This window comes from Trichoderma virens (assembly GCF_000170995.1).
Source record: "Trichoderma virens Gv29-8 chromosome Unknown TRIVIscaffold_84, whole genome shotgun sequence".
NCBI lineage: Eukaryota > Fungi > Ascomycota > Sordariomycetes > Hypocreales > Hypocreaceae > Trichoderma > Trichoderma virens.
The window spans coordinates 659,916-683,414 of record NW_014013665.1 but is presented as its reverse complement, the minus strand read 5'-3'; the positions used below and the strand labels follow the sequence as shown (position 1 = coordinate 683,414).

At 46.4% G+C, this 23,499-nt stretch overlaps 8 protein-coding genes across 8 annotated transcripts; 6 read left to right on the top strand and 2 right to left on the bottom strand.

Moving 5' to 3' along the window:
- Nucleotides 1-1,600: 1,600 nt before the first annotated feature.
- TRIVIDRAFT_69249 (uncharacterized protein) lies at nt 1,601-2,421 on the top strand (the record flags this gene model as incomplete). The annotated part of the gene is made up of 2 exons (XM_014097975.1): nt 1,601-1,634; nt 1,694-2,421. The coding sequence occupies 2 exons, from the start codon at nt 1,601-1,603 to the stop codon at nt 2,419-2,421; spliced, it is 762 nt and encodes a 253-aa protein (XP_013953450.1).
- Nucleotides 2,422-3,740: 1,319 nt separating this feature from the next.
- TRIVIDRAFT_135901 (uncharacterized protein) lies at nt 3,741-4,913 on the top strand (the record flags this gene model as incomplete). The annotated part of the gene is made up of 3 exons (XM_014097974.1): nt 3,741-3,895; nt 3,959-4,497; nt 4,543-4,913. Coding segments are annotated over 3 exons (1,065 nt in total), but the record flags the coding sequence as incomplete, so codon positions are not given.
- A 2,811-nt stretch (nt 4,914-7,724) lies between these two features.
- On the top strand, nt 7,725-8,618 carry TRIVIDRAFT_49202 (uncharacterized protein; the record flags this gene model as incomplete). The annotated part of the gene is made up of 1 exon (XM_014097973.1): nt 7,725-8,618. One exon carries the CDS (start codon nt 7,725-7,727, stop codon nt 8,616-8,618), a length of 894 nt encoding a protein of 297 aa, XP_013953448.1.
- A 455-nt stretch (nt 8,619-9,073) lies between these two features.
- On the top strand, nt 9,074-9,865 carry TRIVIDRAFT_203989 (uncharacterized protein; the record flags this gene model as incomplete). The annotated part of the gene is made up of 1 exon (XM_014097972.1): nt 9,074-9,865. One exon carries the CDS (start codon nt 9,074-9,076, stop codon nt 9,863-9,865), a length of 792 nt encoding a protein of 263 aa, XP_013953447.1.
- Nucleotides 9,866-10,810: 945 nt separating this feature from the next.
- On the top strand, nt 10,811-11,433 carry TRIVIDRAFT_58937 (uncharacterized protein; the record flags this gene model as incomplete). Its single annotated transcript, XM_014097971.1, has 2 exons — nt 10,811-10,955; nt 11,009-11,433. The coding sequence occupies 2 exons, from the start codon at nt 10,811-10,813 to the stop codon at nt 11,431-11,433; spliced, it is 570 nt and encodes a 189-aa protein (XP_013953446.1).
- Nucleotides 11,434-11,658: 225 nt separating this feature from the next.
- Nucleotides 11,659-12,641, bottom strand: TRIVIDRAFT_49289 (uncharacterized protein; the record flags this gene model as incomplete). Its single annotated transcript, XM_014097970.1, has 3 exons — nt 11,659-11,956; nt 12,022-12,415; nt 12,479-12,641. 3 exons carry the CDS (start codon nt 12,639-12,641, stop codon nt 11,659-11,661), a joined length of 855 nt encoding a protein of 284 aa, XP_013953445.1.
- A 3,712-nt stretch (nt 12,642-16,353) lies between these two features.
- On the bottom strand, nt 16,354-16,720 carry TRIVIDRAFT_225116 (uncharacterized protein; the record flags this gene model as incomplete). Its single annotated transcript, XM_014097969.1, has 3 exons — nt 16,354-16,480; nt 16,539-16,646; nt 16,716-16,720. The coding sequence occupies 3 exons, from the start codon at nt 16,718-16,720 to the stop codon at nt 16,354-16,356; spliced, it is 240 nt and encodes a 79-aa protein (XP_013953444.1).
- A 3,243-nt stretch (nt 16,721-19,963) lies between these two features.
- TRIVIDRAFT_49569 (uncharacterized protein) lies at nt 19,964-22,375 on the top strand (the record flags this gene model as incomplete). The annotated part of the gene is made up of 1 exon (XM_014097968.1): nt 19,964-22,375. The coding sequence occupies one exon, from the start codon at nt 19,964-19,966 to the stop codon at nt 22,373-22,375; it is 2,412 nt and encodes an 803-aa protein (XP_013953443.1).
- Between the last annotated feature and the right edge of the window lie 1,124 nt (nt 22,376-23,499).

Below are 23,499 nucleotides of genomic sequence, written 5' to 3'. Positions count from 1 at the left end.
TGTTAGCTGCAATATATGAATTTTCGAAATTTCGTAATAAAACGCCGATTGCTTTCTATGAAATTAGCACAGTGAGCATGCGTTTTAGAGTTGATAACCGGTAGCAAGTTCATATAGCGTTACCTATGTAGATAAATCATTGCAATACAGAGCTAAATTAAGAACAAGTAGCATAAGGACAACGATGTGTAGTTGTTTGCACCGTTTCACGGCTCTACTGACTATATAAACTCCATAGATTTACAGTCATTGTGAGATAAGCCATTATTGAATACGCCATTTGGGGAAGGCTTGATATTGGTGAATAAGATTACCTGTGGGGCATATGATAATACCACGTAAGTTGTTTAAGAAGTTTACAGTAGTTGCAATTGCTAGGAAAATAATATTACAGGACTCAGAAGTACTGATATTCATTTTCCGATTCGAGTTATTATATTCAACTGCTTACAAGGCCGTTTACAAAATATATTTTACACATATTTCAACATGAATCACTCAATTCTCCAGCCCTCAAGCATTACCACGGAGGTTATTTTCCGTACCTACCTATCATGAGATAGCATTAGCAACATACCCATATTGTAGTATATAAGTGGAATAGAGGAGTAATTCTATCACATACAACCATAGGTAGAGGAGAATTTGGGGTCCCGTCAAGCACTTCCCTTGAGTGTAGTGTCTTCCATTTTTGGCATCCCAGGCTCTAAAACTAAAGTTGCATGATTCCTTTTTTAGTGGTTAGCCAACAACTCCGTGCTAAAATATCCTACTTTTTAGTCCCGCGCCCATTATTGAAAACGAAGCTGCTACCGTTATTTTTTGGGGCCGTAGGTTGCCCGACATCCGGTCTGCGCTTATCCAAAGAGCAGACTTCGGCGAAGGCTATGCTCGACGATAGATATGTCTATCTACCAGTATAACTGCCTCGGCGTACGATACCTGCTTTTGTATTATAGCTATCAAGCTAGGGAAAAACTACATACATGTAGGCTGCTAAGCGCATTACTCACCAACTCTGTCCACCAATGTATAATGCGGTTAACCTGTGATACAGCGTTCCGTAGAATGATGATTAGGAAACATGTTGCTCAAGCAATGCAGTATACACAGCCGCATGCTCTGCGAGATAAATTGCAACACTAGAATTAGTAAGGTAATTACTAAAGCACCCGGCCAGCGCCCGGAAACCCAGTCGGACTGCATGCACAGGGCTATTTACCGATATTTTATTTGACCTTGTACCAACTCTTACGCTCTTAAATTATGGTTCTAGAGACCGTTGGCTTCATTGATCCATCTACTTTAGTTCATAATTCTGCTACAAGTTTTACATGTTAAATCGCGACCCGGCTACTCACAACTATGATTCCAAATACAACATCCATCCCAAGCAACGGGAACCGCTACAAAGCGAACAGGTGTAGCTATTTATACTACACTCCTCCTTGACCCTGAATGATATCCGAATAAATTCTTTTTGTCTTGCATTCATTGAAACATGGAGCGTCCGTGTTGTCCACGGCACCACGAACAACTCATATCAAGACAACCCGGCCTTTCCAGCTTCATTAAGTGTTCTTAAAAGCCACACTACGACATGATGCTCAACGTTGGAAAATATCTACTGGCGGGTATGCTACATATAAATGCCTTGAATGTGTCATTTTAGCTAATTATTCATGTCGAATAGGTTTGGCGTTGGGAGGAGCAAACGCTCGCAGTACTAATATTGCTTCAGTTGCAAACGAGCGCATACACGGCCATGAAAGTTTCGTTGACAACGATGGCGTGAGGATCCATTACCGGTCATACGGCTCTGGACCTCTCCTAGTTTTACAACAAGGTTCCCCAGACAGAGAGACCACCTGGAACACTTTTCAAATCCAAGAATTCGCAAAGAAATACACCGTTGTGACTCCCACACTGCGCGGATATCCACCCAGCGATGTCCCACCAGAAAAGGAAGACTATGCTGCTGCCGCCCATGTTTCGGACATGTTGAAGGGCCTCGTTATGGTTAACACACCAATTATCCCAGTTTTCCTCCCCTTGATTGAGTTTGACAGCTACCAGCACCTGCTATCGGAATACACAATACCATACTATGCGTACCATCCAGGCCAGCCGAAAAATGTTTCCACCATAGTGCAGCACATCTTGAACGAAACATACCGCGATCAGATTGCAGAATACGTAAACAAATCTCTTCGCTATGGGATGCTTGACTTTTACAACGAAAACTTTCCTGCGCCTCCATATGGACAGAATCTCAGTACTGAAGGCTTGACTCAAACTGTCCCCAGCGCCATTATCTGGGAAGAGCTCGATCCATATTTTAGTCCGGCTATGCAAAATGGCCTCGAGGCTTGGTTTGACTATGACATTAGATTAGTCGTGATTCCAGGCGCCGGGCACTAGTCTTTCAGACACAGGCCTGCTCGGTTCAACGCGAAGCTAAAGTCTTTTCTCGATTTCCTTGAATACTAGAATTGGGGTCTAGAGCCTCAATGGTTCATCAACAGTAGAGATATAATTTCTCAGGGACAAGAATGCGATATCGCTCACACTACTATGGCAATGAACAGTTGTATAATACTTCGGGATAAATGGGTTAATATTTAATAAAGATGCCCCTTCCTAACTCCTCTTTGGGCTCTTTCTTCTATTTTTCGTCAGAGTTTGCTTGAATTTTTTTTAATTTTTTTTTGACTTGGCTAGCCAGATGCATCTAATAATAAAAATTTAAACTCCCTATATTTTATGCCGAGAGCCCAAGAATGCGTTTAGTATCAGGGACTGTGCCATGACAATTTCCCCGGCCTAAGAACTTGCCTCTTGTGCGCCTTTATGACGCCTTAAAGAACACAAATTTCGTAGGAAAGCAATGATTTTGCAAGCGAAGAACAAACCCACTAATGCGCTTTATGGCTTTTGTTTGCAAGCTTGAACCTCCCGATCGGCAAAATTCACAATACATTTCTCAATTAAATCGGTATTCGTATCCTATGCAAATCATTTTGATCTAAAATAGTATGTATCGTGCATGTGTCCGTAGATCAAGCTTATAATTACGACTAAAAACTTGAAGCACTTTGAAGATGGGAATACAGCTAATTAACAATTACAAACCCATTTCGTCTTATAACATTCACAGAAATTCCTCTCGATAGCGGCGTGCAAAATCACTCATTTTTACTTCACTTGAGATGTTACACACTTTACTATAACGCTCTAGCTCTATAATACAACTGCTCTTTGAGATGCTCTTTCAGGCGACTGCTCCGGACATTATCAGGTACTTTTTAATCAGCTGCAGCGACGTCTAGCCAATGAGCCACGTGCATTAGAATGATCTGCTTAGATTAGTGCCGAATCAAAGACCTGAACCAAAAGATAGGGAAACAGACCAGCTAAATTTCCATCTCCATTGCTCTGGCTAGCCTGGATGCGGAAGCTCGAAATGCCAACGTATGGAGAACGCCGCTGAACTTTTGGCAGGTCGTCGGTGGTGCGGCAATGCAGCCATCAGCTTTGAATGATAGTCGGTGCTGTCTCAGAAATCGTTTCAGCTCTACGAGATATAAGAGGGGTAACGATGCTGATGTTGAGAAATATCTCAGGTTGAGTAAAACTGCTTCTTGTCAAACTCATACATATTCTGAGTCAAAATGGCGTTGCGACATCTCGTCTTTGGAGCCGCGTGGGCCGCCGGATCTGCGGTGGCAGCCTCAGTAACATGCGCATCTAATTTGCCGCTGAGTTGCCAGAATACCACCGCGGTCAGCAATACTTGCTGCTTCAACTATCCAGGTGGCCAGCTTCTTCAGACGCAATTTTGGGACACCAACCCATCCACGGGCCCTAGCAACTCATGGACTGTCCACGGCCTATGGTAAAACGCTTATATTAGCACGATTGATGCGCCCGTTGACTGTTTCACTAACCGTTTAATTAGGCCAGATAACTGTGATGGAACCTTTCAGCAGAACTGCGACCCATCAAGAGCGTATACCAACATCTCAGCAATTCTAGCAAAATCAGCGCCTTCTACGCTTTCGTTTATGCAGACATATTGGAAAGATAACCAGGGCAACGACGAGAGCTTTTGGGAGCACGAATTTGGCAAGCACGCTACATGTATCAGCACGCTTGATCCGGATTGCTATACCAACTATCAGCCAACCCAGGAAGTTGGGGACTTCTTTACGCGAACCGTGAGCTTGTTCCAAAGCCTTCCCTCGTATGACTGGCTTGCTGCAGCTGGCATTGTTCCTTCAAAAACCGCCACGTACACTTTGGCTGCTATCCAGGCTGCTCTCACTGCACACCACGGCCACAACGTCGTCATCAACTGCGATAATGGCGAGCTCAATGAGCTATGGTATCAGTTTAACGTCCGTGGATCTGTTCAAACCGGCACATTTACTCCTGTTGACCCTGTTGGCTCTGCCTCTACTTGCCCCAAGACGGGCATCAAATATCTGCCGAAGTCTGGTAGCAGTGCGCCTACATCGACTTTCAAGACAGCTTCCAAGACAGTGTCAAGCACTAAAAGCTCTGGCCCAGTATCCACCACTCCACCACTGGGAGTTCTGTCAGGTAAAGGATACCTATATATCGATACCTCCAGCACAACAAGCGATGGCTTTCTCGTTAGCAGCGGAGCCTGGTATCGCGCTGGCGGTACTCCAGCCACCTACACTGCCACTCCGAATTCTGACGGTTCTACCTTTTCACTCAGCTCAAGCAAGGGAAAGTGTGCTATTCTGAGCGACTCTTCTTTAAGCTGCAGCAGCTCCGTCTCTACTGCCAGCGGCTTTGCCTACGATGGCACGCACTTGACTTTCCAGGGATCGGCCAAGTTTTATGCAGCCGCAGTTCCAAGCGGACAAGCTCAAGGCACTGTTTTCGCAAGCACCAAGGCTGTTTCTTTGGCAATTGCATGGAATGCCCAATAAAGATTTTGAGACAGTTACTGGGTACGCCGTATATTATGTAACGATTAAAAAATAAATGGGTGCGTGACCGGATGATGGGTTATGACATAGTCCTGGGCTAAAGATGCACTTGTCCTATGCTTGAGCGACAATAGCAAGGTGTTGATAGCATAAAAAATTAATTATTCAAAGGATGTTTTGATGATACAGGCATGCCAAACTCGCGAGATGCCTTCCTTTAAAATTTCTTCTCAGCGTTACTCCGATATCTTTCTGGCTTATATTTGACAAGTGAAGGAAAGAATTCTTGCATCAAGGCAACTCCAGCCTTGGGGAGAGCCTATTCTAGCTCTTGAATAGCACCACGAACTCTAGGGGTTGCTTCATAATCCAGCGCTTGTCGCCACTCTTTACTTATATCGCCTAGGTCTTTATTAGAAGTCTTATATTATACAGTAAATTACACCCCAGCCCGAAAATGGTTGGCAGCAGCGAGTATGGTATGATGTTTATATTGAAGGCGCTGATTAGTTTCGTCGCGGCATTGGCGTAGATGTTCTGTACTATGCTAATGCCGCCGATGAGCATAAGGAATTAGGTGTTCTACTGTAGCCCGGAGATGGTCATAAGTACATAGGCAGCCCCAGTAACCAGGGCGTCTTAAACTTCTGATCGACTCAAATGTCTCAGTTCAAGTTGCAGGAATTGGTGATGTAACAGTGATAGTGAATCAATATATACTGTACTACGTAATGGCTTACACTGGTGGTGATTAGTCGGCGATCATACGGTAGTGGCTGGAGGGCTGAGCCGCTTGGCCTCTGTCCATAATACGGATTACCGGTGAAGAGACGGATGGGAAAAATTGATGAGCTACTGTAGATTGGTCTTAATATTTATCTCATCATGGCTTGCACTGACTCGATATTATTGGTACACTTGTTGTCAGCAGCAAGCCTAAGCGGACCGTGTTATTCGATAGGGGAACGGAAGCAAAGGCATCATTCCCGCTATCTCAGTAGACAGGTCTAGAACCCCTTGGTTCGGATGTTACATGTCGACATTAATGGAGATGTCTGGCTGTCAAGGTGTACAAAGCAAAGCACAAAGCCAAATAATGAATCAAACCATCTTCTCTTTCTCCGATACACTTTTTCTGACATGGACGGACACTCTGGAAATTGGATGGCGTTATGGTTGGAATGACAAATTCAGCTGTGCAATCAAAATTCCACAGCATTCAGCTCCTCGTTGATGGTAACAAGGCTGCAAGCCTGTTGTAAGGTGAAGGGCACATTTGAAGGAATGAGCCAAACCTTACAAGGCAAAATCTCGTTTACCTACACACAAAACCTTTGTTTTAAATTTCCGCCATGGTTTAATTAACCCATATCTCTAAAAGCTAACCTAACTTTAGCAAAATATTTATACAGGAATCAAGATTAAATAGTCTACAGTCTGAGTTGCCCAACATTATCCGTTTTCCTATGACTCTTGTCCTCGGGCTGCAGCAGGATTTCTGACATGCCGCCGACATAGCCAATCTATTGCCAATATATTGTCTTACCATTATCTCAGCCATTGCCAAATCCATTGTCTAATAGGCTGGTTATATTGCACTATTTGCTCCTTCGTACGCCACCTTTCAGGTGGCAAATCGCCTTGTCTCGCTTTCTCCGTGTCACAAGCCACACTTCCACCCTTGCAAGGCTGCAGTGTAACCAAGTTTGCTAAGATGCCAACATTCCATCTCAAAGTTTATGGCACTATCAATACAATAACTCTATTGCTTCACTTTCTTTTTATGCCATCAAATGAAAACTTATGAAGCAAAAAAGCCCAAAGTCAGAGAAGGATAATTGATATCTGGTCTTTGGTGCCCACCTCGGGCTCTAACTGTACAATATTTTCGAACATGGCGAGCTGATCATGAAGGATTGCTTATGAAGGATTGCACTAAGAGGCGAGGCAGTGTAAGGAATGACAACATAGGTGATACAGAAAGGCATATAAGAGGGCGTGAAGGTCCGGTCATCAGTACAAACATCACTTCTCTTCTTTCATCACATCTGTATTCCGAGAAAGAAATCCAATTGTTTGCACACCATGAATCCCGATCCTAGGTTCCAGGGAAGCCAGCTCAGGCCAGGAACAGCAGCCTATGAGCAGGCGAACAATATATACGCCACATCCACATATGGACAAGAGCGTAACATGAACCCTGGAGAGATTCTACAACCCACATGTGTAGAAGACATCCAGGGAGTTGTTAGATATGCCAACAAATTTGGCAAGCCAATAGCCATTAGGACTGGCGGCCACCAATACAGCGGTGCATCTTCAACTGGGCCAAACGGCATTCAGTTGGACTTGGAACTCACGTTCAGAGACAAGAATAAGGACCTTGTGTTGATCCGTGACACCGCCAATGACAAGGTCTATATCAAGGCCAGTGTTAGCTGGTCCCTGTCTGAAGTCTTCGACTTCCTCTTGGCCAATGGTGTCTTTATGCCAACAGGCCAGTGCGCCACGGTTCATCTCGGCGGACACGCTCAGACAGGCGGCTATGGCATGCTGGCTCGATCCTTTGGGCTTCTTGGAGATTACATCCGTGAGCTCGACATTGTGGACCATAACGGTGAATTGGTCACGGTAACCAAAGAGACGCACCCCGATTTGTTCTTTGGCCTTCTCGGCGGCAGCCCTGGCAACATTGGAGTCTTGACGCATTTCAAGGTCGAAGTCCAAGATGACAAAAAGTATCAAGGCTCCAAGGGCCTTTGGATGGCATTCCACTACCGTCAGGAAACTCTGAAGGAGCTCCTCGACCTCTTGGTGGAGAAGGCCGAAGACCCAAATTTCCCGCGCAGCTACGACTTCACCGTCAACATCGTCAGCAGAGAGGCGAATCTTCTAGACATTTTCCCAGGCTCAGAAGACGAGCTCAAGGAGACATTGCCAAACAACATCCACGACGGCAAGAAGAACATCGCTGATGTTTTCAAGTTCAAGTACGCAGTCATCGTTGTGTACGCCCAATGGGTCAACTTGGGGACCGATAAATTCTCACCAGACCTTTTCAATCGCATCAAGGGCGTCTCCCACAGTCTTTTCAAATTTAGCAAGGAATCCCCTGAAGATGCCCCAATGTCTTACATTACATCCATGTGGCTCTTCAGAAGCCCGCGTGAGTTCCCATACCCCTACATCAAACGCACCAACACGACCAACTCAACCACCCTCTCCAAGACTGGATGGTCTGACTGGTTCTCTGGGCGTATCGACGAAATTCTCGCCGTCAAGGGCAATGGCCTGTGGGTCTCGTCTCAGTTGCAGGTTTACGGCGGAAAAGGTTCCATGTTCAGGAACAATGCAAACAACGGCACTGCTTATAGCTGGAGAGATGCTACTCTTAGCGGAACTTGGGATGTATTTCACCAGGACAACTATGAAGGAGCCCAGAAATGGCAGGATGAGAACGACAAGGGGGCGGCTACTCACTTCAGCAAAGATGACCGCCGTGTTCTATGGGGCTCTTATGGTGATTGGAATATGAAGAATGTTTGGCAGCACTATTATGACTCTGCAACGTACGAGAAGCTGCGACAGATTAGGAAGAAGGCTGATCCCAATGGCGTGTTCACTGCCAACCCCTTCTGTGTGGAGGCAGCGCAATAAAAGTGGTATTAATCTTGTAGCTTATTTGCCAATTGGAACATATACTACATATACCTATAACATATGCGCAATTGCATGATTTACCTTGAGGTTTCAATATTTATATCAGATAACTCCTTCATCAGAAAGTCAATGACCTGGGTCCTGAACTCTAAGCACAGACACCCTTTTTGGAGTGTTTCTGGATTTTGGGGCCAACCTAAAGCCGAATCCTCTGAGTTAATTTACTGAAAGCCCCGCTGAAAGTTACACCAACAATGTATGTAGTTTTTTAGATCTTATAGATAAAAGCCACTGGCGCATGGGCTGTATATCAACATAGCTGATAACTCATCACAGTGTTTCCTCCCTCATATAACAACCACTGAACACCAATATCTCATCTTCACCTTCTTCTAATCTTGAAACACTTCCCTACTGTCTTTTTCCACTTCTCTTAATCATATCACATCAGAATGACAAGTCATAAAGCACGAGTGGCAGTCCTGCTCGACCAACTCGCGGCAGCACATATTGACCTTGTGGAGTGGGAGCAACCGCTCCACCGCCGACTAGGTGTTCCTCTTGCGACAGATGGAGTAAACAATCCCTTTTCCTTGAGCGCTGTTGCTTTCTCTAACATGTACAAGAGTCTGTTTTTCTTAGTCCCCGACCAACATTTACATCATGCTTGCCAGATTGCGGCTTCCTTGGGGTACTATCCAGAAAGTACCGAGTCCCTGAGGGTCGCCTACGCGTCCGAATTCCCAGGCTTAGGTGTGCGATACAATATTGATGACGCAACAAAAAAGAGTCTAGGCCATGACTGCTTCCGGAGGCTTGTTCTTTTACCCCTGTCCTGGTCGGGGCTGAACTTCCACGAGCTCGAACCAGCAGAGTTACGGTACTCAGGCAAGCCAGACCACAACTATAACATCTGGACAGTACCTCTTGCGGCAGCTTGCACTGCCATTGTGCGTCTTATTTGCGCTGAAGGACGAACAAGCTCTTTACGCCGACGACTTAAGGCAGATTTGGCCAATCTTCTTGGGTACAACTTTTATGATACAAGCTATGAGGGAGACTACGAGGAGATCATAGGAAATGAGGTGCCGTTGTCAGAATCCGAACTTTTGGAGATTGAGAATGCAGTCACGGAGATCAAGTCTTGGGAAATGAGAGATGGTGAGGAATGGATAAGGGAGAATCTCATCAAGCTTGTTTCTGGTACCATGACCGAAGACCAATTACCCTGGAAAGATCACTGAAAGTTTTAGCGGCTCAATAATACTTGACAAATACCGACTGTAGTCCCATCCTTTCTTTATTCCTAGACATCAGGATCTGTCATAGGTAAGATACTTTGAACCAGTCTCTAATGCCAGTTTCACCATATGATAACATTGACTAAAGGCAACACCAGCCACTATTCTATACCATGGACCCTCTCCGTCTTCAGATTGAATCAATCTCCGCATGGTCACCTTCCTCCAATACCGAAAGGGGTGCCTACCATGTCATCCAGCGCATAGTTCCAATACCATCGTCTTCATCAAGACGGATGACTTCCAAAGGAGGAGGAAGACTATGGGAACCAATTAGAAGCGTTCCAATGGGAACGGAGTAGAGTTGTTGCTCAAGGACGGAGCCAGTGTGAATCTGCAAGGTGGCAAGTATAGCAAAGCACTACTCTCGCCACTTTCTGCTACTCTCGACATCTTCCTCTCAGTAGTACCTGCTACTATCATCACCTATGTACATAGGCAGGTAGGTAGCTTTAAAATTGCGACACGGGATGCTGGATATATGTAGCCACTTCCTATCAAAAGGGATCAAAGCAGTCCGTTCTCACTTAACCCTTTAATGTCCACAGTTCGATGCTACAGGCAGTGGATCGCGCGTGGAGACGCCTGAGGAAATAACGTCACAGCGCGTCTCGGGACTGCCAGCCTGCGATTTAGTGGTCCATTGGTGATTTTAGTGGGGGCCTCGCTCATTGAAACCCTTTGGCTTGATTGAGGTTACATAATTCCGATAGTCGCCATCAATCCCGCACTTTAATTTTTTATCATTCAGCTATTCTTAAAACTTCAAGATATCATATTTGGTTCCGTTACAGCCCTTCTATTATTTCATAATCCACTCCATTCTTTCACTCTACCTTCTCATAGCAGCCAACAACCAACAACCAACAAGCAAAAGTGAAAGCAACCATGGGCGCCTCGTCGTCAAAAGCTGCAGTTCGCGGAGCCGCTCGCAAATATCCCACCAGAGCTCCCGGAGCTGTGCCTCAAGCTACCACAACGAGGGCCAGACCTCAGCAGCCTGCGTCTCGTGGCGATGGATCCAAAGATGATGGTGAGAAGACCAATGCTCAAGTGTTGCATGCGTCTATCTAACTATGTTATCAGCTGTTCGCGCCGACGCCATGGATCCCGATTTCGCCCCCGCTGACTTCTCTCGACGCCTCCATCAGATGGGCATTGTACAACCAAATCCCACACTTTCCCACTCTTCCACAGCGTCTCCCAATCTCTCGCCCGAGTCATTGGACGTGCCTCCCGGTCCGCTCTTCCCGCCGGCCAGGCGAAACACCACGTTGTCTGTGCTCGAAGCACGGCGCCGCCTGGAGCAAATAGCTTCCGAGGACCTTGAGATCATGGGCCGTGACGGAGGCCGGCGCCGCCAGGCTGACATGAGGACCATCATTGACGCAGTTCAACTATTGAACAATGGGATTTCCGTTGTCGATGTCGAGAAGAGGCTGAGGCTCACCCCTGGATTATTGAGCAAGCTTGGACCTGCCGGTGTCCTGACACACATTCCCGCAAATTAAGAATGCGCCAAAGTCGACATTGTGATTGAGTTCTTGAATTTTCTACCTATTCCCAACTCCAAAAACAAAAAGCAAATAAATATAAAACAAACTAGATATTACAGGAAATGCTCCTCTATCCCTCTCGGCACGTTTGCCCTGTTACGCCATGGCAAGATGGTCAACCGATTTTATCTGCAATCTTTGCTTCGATGATATTGATGGGTGATGGAAATTGTTGTCTAATTACCAGGCAGCATGTCCACCGTCAATGCGAAGGTCACTGCCCGTCATGAAGCTGCTGGCGTCGCTGAGGAGGAAGACGGCGGCACCGCGATACTCCTTGGGAACGCTGAACCGCTGAAGCATGTTCTCCTTGGGCCACTGCTCTTTTCGGTGAGGATAGTCGTCAAACAGGTTCAGCAGCATCTGAGTCAGGATGTAGCCAGGAGAGAGAGTGTTGACACGAATGCCATACTCGCCCCACTCGGCAGCCAAGCTTCGGGCCAACTGGATAACAGCAGCTTTGGAAGCATTGTATGCTCTTCATGATGGATTGGTCAGATTCTCGAAGCGTCAATCATAAAAATAGGGGTCTAGAGGACTTACGGGGCAAACATGCCACGATTGGCAATGGTGCCGCTCATGCTAGCAATCATGCAGATGCTTCCGGGCTGCTTCAGCCGAACCATCTGGCGCGCGGCGGCTTGGGCGGTCATGAAGGCGCCTGAGACGTTGATGCTCATCATGCGGTCAGCTTCCTCGGGGGAGTACTCGAGAGCCGGGCTCTCGTAATTGATTCCAGCAGCGACAAGGCAGCCATCTAGGCGGCCTCTCTCGTCTGCAATCCCCTCAAAGATTTTGTTCAACTCTGGCACGTTGCGAACATCAAGCTCGTGATACGTCAGGCTGGAGCTCAGCTCCTCTTTAGCACGCTTAGCAACGCGAGCGAACTCGGAGTCGGGATCCGAAGTGGGATCGGGCAGTCTGTCAATGCAGTGCACTGAGATGGGCAAGCTGTTTAGCACAATACAAAGCAAATTGGGATGGCATGTATGCGGCTTACCAACAGCACCTGCTTCAAGCAGCGCCTCGGCCTGGACCAGGCCCAATCCTCGTCCACCACCACTAATGACGACGACTTTGTCTTTCATGCTGAACTCGGCCAGCAAGTGAGGCCGAGTGGCAGGCTCCAGAGGAGGAGATTGGAGAACAGGTGAGGAATGCATGGTTCGACGAGTAGCGGTAACTAACAGGGCGCTACTACGGTTAGAGGTTCTGATGGCGAGGTGCTGTCTGGCGAGCAGCCTGAGAGCGGGAGCGAGGCGAGACATTACTTGATGGGTGGCAGCGACAAGAATTGAAAACAAAGCTTGTATGCTCAATGGATACTGAGTAGATACTCAAAGACTTTGGACGGGCTATTCGAAGCTAAGGAGCCAGACAAGCTTGTTGAGATGGGATGGGATGATCAGAAATTGGACGAGGACGCGGATGGGAATTGGGTTTTAAGTTCTACGGGGAGACAGGCACAGTTCAATGCAGCCGAAGCTGCTGCGGGGAAGGCTTGGTGGCGTGAGGGGATGGAGGTAACACTACGCCGAACTCACGATCGATACGTACAAACAACATCACGAAGAGGAGGAGAAAGTTGTGTGTGGCAAGCCGCAGGTCATCACGAGGGCATCAAAGCAAATTGGAGATGAGGTGGGGAGGGGAGTGTACAATTGGCTTGGGGAGTGGTGGTAGCAAAGGAACAGATGAGACTCGAGCACAACACGACCAATACTCCAAGATCACACATGATTTGAGAGCTCTTGAGGAGCTCGGGAGGTTGGGCCGGGGAGGTGCTCCGGCCCCGGAAAGGGGGGTGGCAGCGGGGAGGAGAGGAGTGAATGTGCGAATGGGAGGGGGCACGGCAAGTCGCGTGGACAGAATTCAAATTGAAAAGCCCCCCATTTGTTCCCAGGCTGGAAATGCGAGCTGACGAGATGGAATTCATCCGGAAGAGGATTCTTTTTTGGAGAAGCAAAGCTGCAGTCTGTTTACGGCAGATTGAGCTTGCGAGTGCCACCATGAGCTTCGGATTACCAGCGACGGTTAGCCGGCTTTTGAAGGGTGGCGGCCCTGGCTATTCTGCCGGGTTTGATTTGTGGAGGAGAGAAGCTAGCCACTAACCTCCGCCAAAGAACGCCCCCGGAAGCGCCACTTTAGATCCCCCACATAGGAGGAGCAGGCCGAACCTGAGCATTTCCGTTCAAGGCACGCATCTACCAGTGGGAGAGGGGGATGGACGCAGGTACTTTGTCCGTAGCGCGTGTGTGGTGCTATTGAGGCATCCGTTTAATTGAAGTGACTGCGAATGAAGAAAGCAGCCAGAGTCTGGTATGGCAATATGGATATAGGTAGACTGAGCTAGTAGTCCATCTTGGGAGATCTTCTCGTTTGATATCAAATATGACAGTCCCATGACCTTGGGGTAGGGAAAAGCTTGGTATGGTAGGGGCTTCCATTGCTGTTAACGATCGTCTATGGATGATATGCGGAGCCGAAGTCTATTATCACCATTGAATCGGGGCCAAATACTCTGAATTGGATCAACTGGCAACCCACACTTGTGCTAAGTAGGTAGCTGAGCATGCCCAGCACGAGCTTCAAGGGGGAGTGCTCATAGGTACATGTACATACAACACACACACTCCATCTCGCCGCTCGACTCTGAGAAAGCAACAACCCGTCGGCAGCATATACCAATGCTCCGCAATCGGTAGCCTATCTACCTGTACCCATAACAAAGGCAGCATGGGGTATCATCAAGCTTCTGCATGCCCAACACGAGCTGCAAGACCCTTGAACCGTAAACAGTGGATCGCCAGTAGGCAAGCTGTGTATTTCTCCGTTCTAGAACCGGATCGTCGGATTTGGGAAAATCGCAGCGTCTAAATAAAGCAGCGGTTTTAACACAGTTCATGTGAGAAGAAGAGGGCATGGGCTGTGTACGATTACTGTAAGAGTAAGAGACTAGATGAGATGGCGCTTGTTGGGGCCGCTGACTGGGTTACCCGAATAGGCAAGTTTCAGGGTCCACGATGGTATCTCGGCTGGGAGAGGAGGAATGGAAAAGGTGAAGCATGGGGGGGGTTTTGTGTATGCAGGGAGGCGGTCTAGATTTAAAAATTAATTTACAGGGATTGGATTTTTGTTTTATTTCTTCTTATTGAAACAATTGACTCGTGCAAAGACCTTTTTTTGCAATGTGGTTACTCTGCTGGAGGAAGAATGCAAAACACTGAGAATGGAGTCAGTGGCGCCGGCAGCTCGAGCAGGCTCGGGTGAACGACTTGGGCTAGCCTAGATTACATAACCTTTCGCCCGTGTTATTGCCTCCCATCCCCTGTGTTTAAGTCAGGTCGAGTTGCTATATAATCTCTTCTCTTTATGTCCTTTTTTTCTTTTCTCTTCAATCCAAAGATGAATAGATCGGGTCACTGCAGGGCGTTGATACTGGAGGGCGTTGATACTGGATCTACAAGCATATCTGTGGAAATTCACTGAAGCCCGAGTTCCATGCTTATTTTGAATCAAGCAGCGATTTTCGGCGCTTGCAACCTTAGTCAACACCTCCTCCAGCCTTTCCCCGCATCGAGATGTGCTGATCCTCGATATTTGATTTGTTCAAAGAGCTACTGGTGTCGCCGTCCGCCTCAATGGTACCATTCTTCGTTCCATAGCTGCATCATAGATGGATGAAAAGAGAGGCTTGCCGTACTTTTTTTGCTACTCTTCCATGGCTCTAATTGAGTAAAAAACACGAGGGTTAGAATTTGTATTTCTTCTATTGGCCCTCAAATTAAATTGCCACAGTGACTTCATCGCATCATTTTATTCACTACCTAGTGATAATATCGTTTGGATAAAGGCGTCACACATACTCCATACTCATCATACTCATGACCTACACATATCTGAGCCATAAGCCCAGAGGACATGCTAACGTAATTTCTTCGTCTCTTTCATTCAATGAAGTCGAATAAATGCAGAGTGTGATGCCCGCTAAAGGCGTTCATAAGGGCAAGCTAAGCAACTGCGCCGATCGCGGTCGGCTAGTTCGATCAAGGTCAACCGGATTGTTCAAGGTCACCCCGTTCATTTGAATCTACCTTAATAGAACGAGGCCACCTAGATAGATCATAGCCAGCTAGTTCGATCAAGGTCTTCCAGTTCAATCAAGGTCTTCCAAATTGATAGAAGCTAACCTTGATACGAGACCACCTAGATAGATTGTGGTCAGCTTGTTTGATTAAGGTCTTCCGAATCGTTCGAGGTCAGCTAGATTGATCGGGCCTACCTAGCTGGATCAAGGTTATCCCGTTCGATCAAGGTTCAAGTTATCGCTATCTATTATAGATACCTACTACATATATCCAACGGAAATTTTGTTATTACCCTCCAGGGGCGCCTGCAGCGGGCTTTCCTTCGGCGCTGTAACCTGCGGCGCTTAGCCTACGGCGTTATATATGAGCATTTATATTATGTGTTATGCATGTGTAGATAGCCCTGATTCTCTAGTTTTAAGATATTCTAATATGCTATGCTACATTCGCGTGTGTGGGCGCAGGCAAGCTAGAATATACAGTGGTGTTTGGCCAGCTTGGGTGGATCGTTTTTGTGGAAACAGAGCACCAGAACATCGCAATACTTAACAACGTCACACAACACAACAACACCAAAAAATGAGGTTTACGATACACGAAGTAACCAATCATTACATTAAAAAATAGCTAATTTCGACGAAAAAATTCACGTGACATCATAATAATGGCCATAACGGCCGCGACCCACAATGTCCCCTTATACACTATGCCAGCCCTACAGTTATAATCAGTAAAAATAGCTAGCCACTAGAGTATATCATAGGAACAACCCTTACAACAAAGACACCTAGTGCTTGATGGCGGGGGCGGTGACGGCGGCATAGGCCGCGGTGATGGCGTCGGTGACGGTGGCGATGGCGATGGCGGCGGTGGAGGAGCGGCGGCGGGAAGAAGAGGAATCCCCTCTCTCAAGACTGATAACGTCAGTTAAACAACTCTATTCAGATCCAGCAGTAGCAATTCAAGACTCACTCAGAGGGGGTGGGGGTGGTGGTGGTGGTGGCGGAGGGGACGGGGTGGAGGAGGGTGAGGGAGGGGATGCGGCCTCTCTCCCAACGCGGTCCCATTCGGAATTGTTCGCTTTATGTGAATACAAGTTAGCAACAGCGTACGGATGCTTGGATTGTAAGATGGTAAGGGGCTACATACGCCATTGCTGCTGCTGCAGAAGAAGAAGAAGAAGAAGAAGAAGAAGAAGACGAAGACGAAGAAGAAACAAAGTAAGAGTGCTGGGAGTTGGATGGATTCTAAATAACTCCAATTCCGGGTATAGCTTTTCATTATTATGGCTTTCCATTATTATCCTGTTGTCACTTTCCGTCTATATCTACTAGGTAGGCAGTCGCGGTCACAGTCACAGAAGATTGGGCAGGTCAGCCAAGGTTTATGCCAGTAGTACTTGCCTATTTCAGGAGGCAGGATATAGACAATTCCAACGTGACTCCTGCCCAAAGGTACGTAAACACTATCCTGTATATGGTGAATTTTGGCGACGTCGCAGCCTTCTTTGACCCCCTTAATACATCGTCATAATGAGAGAAACGCCAAAAGTATCAAGCCAGCCATTCCCACAAGAGGAGATTTACTTTTGCTTCGGGCCGATTTCTCTGGATATATAAACCAGACGTACAACCACATGTTGCAAAGCCTCAATTCGCGAAAGCCTGCTATTTAATGGACAAGACACTTGCACAATCATCAACCATGACCGCAACATCGTCACTTTTGACTGCAGAATCCTCAACCACGGGCGCAGAATCATCAGCTACATCTACGCCTGTAGACAAACCTCGCTGCACGCACTATATCCCCTGCCATTGTCCCTCGCTCCCCGAATATGCTTCTCCGCCGCTGGGAGATGAATCGTCTCCATTATGGCTGCAAAGACCTTATCAAGACGAAGACTATAACAAAACCATAATTAAGCATACGCAAAGCTCGGCTTATCGACGGATAGCGGCCGCCTGGCATCATACGTGGTTGGCTATCAAGATTAGTCGTCCGCTTCGTCCGCTAACACCACCGAAAGTACGATCATTCCGATGGCTGATATCAGCTGACCTTATTCCCCGGGGATATGAAGATGGGCAAGCGCCATGGCGCATGCTTATACGGTCCTATCTTACAGACCTCCCCTTTCAATTAACTCAAGGAAACATCAGTCGAAAGTCTGTATTTTTATGGCGAAATTTTCCAAGATATCTAGGCCAACTGCATAACCGCACAAAGCTTGATAATGCACCTCCTGAGATAACATGCGGGAGACGAGCAGTTTTCTCCCAATATAGCCAGGATTATAAGTGCTTAATTGGAGACTGGCTTGTTATAGTCTACATTTGGGCTACTAATAAAACATGGATGGAGAGGACTGACTTTTTAGACTTGGTCTCTGATGATAGTGTGACTGGGTAAGTAACTAAAGCTTATGCCTTATACCTTGTATTATTTTAAAACATGGATTACTTATATATTATTTTCTTTAGTATTCGCGCTTGGGAATTTGTTAATGCAGTTGACGACGCTTTTACTAAGATTCCACACCTATTCTACCAATATCAAATAAGGGACTCTATAGGGCAGGATGCCATATACGCTGGGCACCCATATCAACACTATAACTCTGTTCAGATAAAGCCTGGAGACCCTGTACCGGCCAGACTTGCGGGGTTAAGAAGGTTAATGAAGGGGCGGGCAAGACATTTGTATTGTGCGCCATATGAGTACGAAACGTGTGATGACAGGCACCCATAATAAAACTGCCTGTAGGGGGTAGAGCTTCAAAGACACTTGAATTGCCATAAGATGCAGGCTTTGTCTAATAGATCGAATCTTGGAAATTTTCAACATATAATTAGTTTGATTTCAACGCTGTATAGATTTAATTGTCATGTATTTTTAATTTTAGAAGCCAAAGGCGCCGGATATAAAAGACTTTGAACTGCGTTATAGAACTTGACAGGACCCCGAATTCTCCCCTACCTATGGTCATATGTGCTAGATGATAGCCTCACCTGGCTTATATCGTAGCACATTTACAATTGTAATTGTTAGCCCAATCTTTTGCCGTGTTTGACGCAACTGCATGACAGGCTGGTACACAGTGTGAAATTTTTCAGGACGCCTTCATTTTCTTTTTCATAGGTAATTCGCATTGAGTGCTTCCTCACGCCAGTCAACGATTCGCAACTTATAGCTTAAGTCCCATTAAGGCTAAATCTTGGGTCTACACTATCGCCACTAATAGTGTCTCTATTGTATACCCGCCATCTTAGAATTGTAAACTGTTTTTTTAAATATTGAGCTTTCGGGAGTATATATTATATAAGACCTATGTAGTGTTAAGCGAGCGTACCATGTAAAATACTTTTTGAATACTCAATCGCTAGATCCAGCTATACTAGGTAGTTTCAAGTGACAACTACCAGTTCGAATGGAATTATAGTCACCAGTTACCGCATTGAGCACTCTTTCGCATAATGTCCATATGCGCAGCCTATATCACTTATTGTTAATACTCACGAAGTGAAGGGAGGTACTAGAACTGACATTTATAACAGTGAACGTCGTTAGCGTAATGTCCAATCCGCCGCCCATACAGTTTAATATTAAGATTCATAAGGTAAAGGGAAGGACTAGCACTGACATTTATCGCAGTGAATATCGTTACCATAATGTCCATACTCACCGCCTATACCGATTGATATCGGTAGTCGCAAGACAACGTGAGGCACTGGCACTGACATCCAAAACAGTGAGGGTCGTTGGCAGAATGACCGGATTTATCGCTTATACTATTTAACAGTAGCACTCGCAAGACGAAGGGAGGTGCTGGCACTGACATGTGACGCATTGAAGTTTTGCATGCTCATGCTCCCGGCAACAGTTGATTTATAGCTGTAGATCATAACCCGAACTATTGGCCGATCGTTGGTCTCCGAGGTGAGATTGTAAGGGAGAGAGTCACGCAGCCACATATAGCTTCCGCCTTTCTCTTTAGACGACCCAAAAGCATGTCCACCAAGGCCGGACAATGCAATAATAACTTTCAGAATTAGCTATAGGTCGCTTCATTCACTTACTATTTTATGATCTTGTGAAGGTGGTGTGTAAAACGTAAATGTATTTAAACCATGAAAATCCAGTACTGATCAGGATGTTGTTGTCACTGATCATATTACTCGGCTTGGTAGGGTTGTCCTGAATGGATCTGAGTGATCACATGACCATTCAACAGCCAATCTTCAGATGCCCTTTCGCCTTCCAAATATGTACTTGATCCTCCGCCTTTACTGGCACTGTACTGGCACTTAAACCTCTCATGGTAGCCAGTTGCTAATCATCCTGAATCGTTATCGTGGTTGTTGCTGAAGATATCTAGTGACGATATGAATCATATGATGGCTAGCCCCGCTTTAACAACAACTCAACTCATCCAGATACTAGGAGGGGTAGCGACAGCGTCCAAGGCTCCAGTAGACATTGTTGAGCAAACTAAGCAATGGTTCCATCAAATTGCATCCAGAGATGATTTATCTCGCAATTGTACTCAAGAGGCAGAGAAGACTTTCCCTTTCGATGTAGAATCATGGTTCTGGGCTCTCTCTCAATGGCCCCCTGGTTATGGCGATGGAGCGTCCGCCCTAGCTAGCCTAACAATTGCAGTCACGACTCTACGAGAGCATTCTCGCCGCAATTTCATTGTCAGCAAAACTAAATTAACTCGTCTTTGGGAAACAATCTTGGAGGCCCTAAACTGCCCAGTCCTACAAGACACCTGGGTTCCTTCGCGGAGCGCCCAGGGATTTCTCGCCGTACCCATCTGTAGTATCACTCAAGACGGAGAGATTGACGAACTCATCAGGCTTCATGTCTGGCTTCCAGATGGAAACCGAGGGAATCCTGACTTTTCCATTCATTCTCACCAGCCATTTGCCCAGAGCTGGATCCTAGCCGGAGAGGGCACAGATCACCAGTATGAAGCCTATCGAGTCGCACAGACTGCAGATGCCACGCACATGGAGTTCGGCTTATCCTGGAATGCCGGGAATGGCCTGAGCAGATCATATTCGACGCACCAACATTCTTCTGTTGTCGCACCGACTGGAAAGTTAGTCCGAACTAGGGAAGTCGACAGAAACATTCATCGACGAAATGACAGTTACACCATTCCTGCTGGGGTATTTCACAGCTCTCAGGTGTTGCCCGATTTACTGCATGCGACCCTCTTCTATTTTGACTCTTCGCGAGGTTTTGTCCGAGATGCACCTATACTGGGACCAATCAAAGGAGACGCCTTTACTCAGATCCGAGATCCTGCCGGCGAGACGCCCAAGTCTCTAGCAAGTTATGTTCAACTTATTCGCTCGTGGGAAACCCACATGGAGGAAGGTCGAGAGTATGCTCGAAAAGCTGAATGGGAGCGCTCTCTGCGAGCATTCACCAGCGGTCTGAGCTTGTGTGAATCTCCTCAAGTCTTCAGGAATGTCAAACGATACCGTGGCCTTGTGTTTGGTGAACTTGGAAACACGAATAGACGGTTTGGTCGGTATGAAGTCTCTGAGGGTCTCCTCAAACAGGCATGCCTTGAGCTACAAGGCTCCCCCGAATATGCAACGTTCAATGGTGAGCTTGGTGTGGTATATCGGCATATGAATCGACTGGAAGAGGCAAAGGACGCCTTTCAGTTACAATACGAAACAGCAAAGGAACTTCAACTTGAATCTGAAGCTTGCCGCGCCATCGGCAATCTCGGAATGGTGAACTACCAGCTAGCTGAGCAGTCCCGTGATGATGACCTCCTAAATCTAGCGATAGACCAGCTACAGGAACGTGTTGACCGGTGCGATCGCATGAGGAATACCGTCGGCGCCGCGGATCGGGAGTCTGTTTTACCTGAACGGAAGCTGAGCCAAATAGAAGTCTGGGCAGCCGTAGGCTTGGCCCGTCTATCACTCTGTTGGACTGCACAGAAGAATGAAGGGGAGGCGCTCAAGGCTGCAGAGAGCGCCTTGGAGCATGCGAAGAACACCGGAGACCCGACGGTGGTGGCAATCTCACGATTCTTCTATGGCCGAGCATTTGCAATGAATGGTCAGCATGAACAAGCACTTGAGCAGTTTAATGCACAAGATGGGTGCACGCCTGCGATTGCATTTTGTAAAGAGCCTTCAGGGGAACATAATGAGTACCTGAGGTGTTTGGTTGATGCAGGAGCGGATATGGACCTTCTCGACGACCAGGGATACAGGGCCTTGGATTACGCTGTTTTTAACGGTGACGAGACTAGTCAAAGGCTTGTTCTGGAAGGGCTACGACATCAATTCAGCTCCGAGCCTGACGTGAATTTTATGCTAGAACAGAGGCAAAGGGAAGCCAAACTGAGAAAAGGGTATCGGGAACTGTTCCAAGAGAAGCTAAGGCTGGTTCTCCTCACAGGTGGCCAGGATTGCATCAAGAAGCTTCAAATTGCTTATTCAGAAGCCTTAGCAGCAGACAAAGAGAAGGATAGCATGTTCGATCATTTCAAGGTCATATCCTACGCAGAGCTGCTACGTTTTGGAAGAGTGCCTCGATATAGTGACGGGCTGACCCGGAGGTTCGCCATTAGCAACGAGGCAGAGAAGAAACATTTTGTTATTTTCTTCTCCTACAGGTGGCTCAATCCAATGAAAGGCCAGGATGGTGGAACTCCTGACGATGGAAATCACACCCAGTATGCCAGAATGATGCAGGCTATTGAGAATTTCTTGGAGGAACACAAAGATGTCGATTCCAAATGTCTTCAAATCTGGATAGTAAGTCCTCTATGACACCTCTTTCCACCGTTACCTAGCTTGGATGATAGGCTGATCTTCCATAGGATTATGCCTGCGTGAATCAAGACGATCCTACGAAAGGCGTTGCCGCTCTTCCCATGATTTTGGCGCAGTGTGATGCTGTAATTAGCCTCACAGATGATCAATACTACGACAGAGCATGGTGCTGTGTTGAAGTGATGATGATCAGTGCATTGAGGAAGTCTTATAATGTTCACTTGTGGTATGAGCAGCCTATTGAAGGGGAAACGGCGGATGTAGTGGCACCAGACGCCAAGAGATATGGTAAATTGAGAGAGGCGCCGATGGATCTTGGTATTCAAATGATCGACAAGAAACTAAGTTTTGAAGATGACCGACCAAAGGTGTTGTTTCTAGAGAGACAGAGTAAGTTGCTTGCATGATCTATAAAGGATGAGAAGTAATAAACATTTACGTATGAAGAGACGGCCTTGGTTTTGCTCTGGTTTGATCTTAGGACAAATAGCAACTTGAGAAGCTTCTGTATTTACGTAGTTTTATGAACGCTTCATTTGCAGTTTCAGTGCCATACTTCCTCTGCGCACCGTTTATGCCCCCAGAATCTACCTCGTACACTAAAGAATCGCTATGGATGATTCAATGACCTCATTTTTCACATATACGCCATTATTTTTTACACGTCTTAGTAATATTTCATTAGAGTTATAAGTTATATCCTGTAGTTGACCTATATGGGCAGAGCTAAGTCTCTTACCTCTTTAAACGAGAGAGACGGCAAGATAAATGTAACAGGATTGTGTTATAGGCCTTTGCAAAGGACGGTGCTAGCTAATAAGCTGCTGGCATTGATGAATCTTTTGATCTATTGGCTCAATTGGCACCCTTTCCAATCGCCGTTACAACTCTTATCGCATACTTATGTAGAGGAAAGAAAAGAATAGAAAAGAGCCACTAGAATAAACAAGTTTTTTTCTAATTTCCCTCTTCAATACAATGGGAAGAGATAATTCATATAGGAATAAAGATTACAATGAAAAACTAGTAGAATCGTGAATGGTTGGCCTGTATGATTGCATTTCTTATATGGATACCGATATCTTATACGATCAAGGGAAGATTTTGTAGCGTATAAAAAG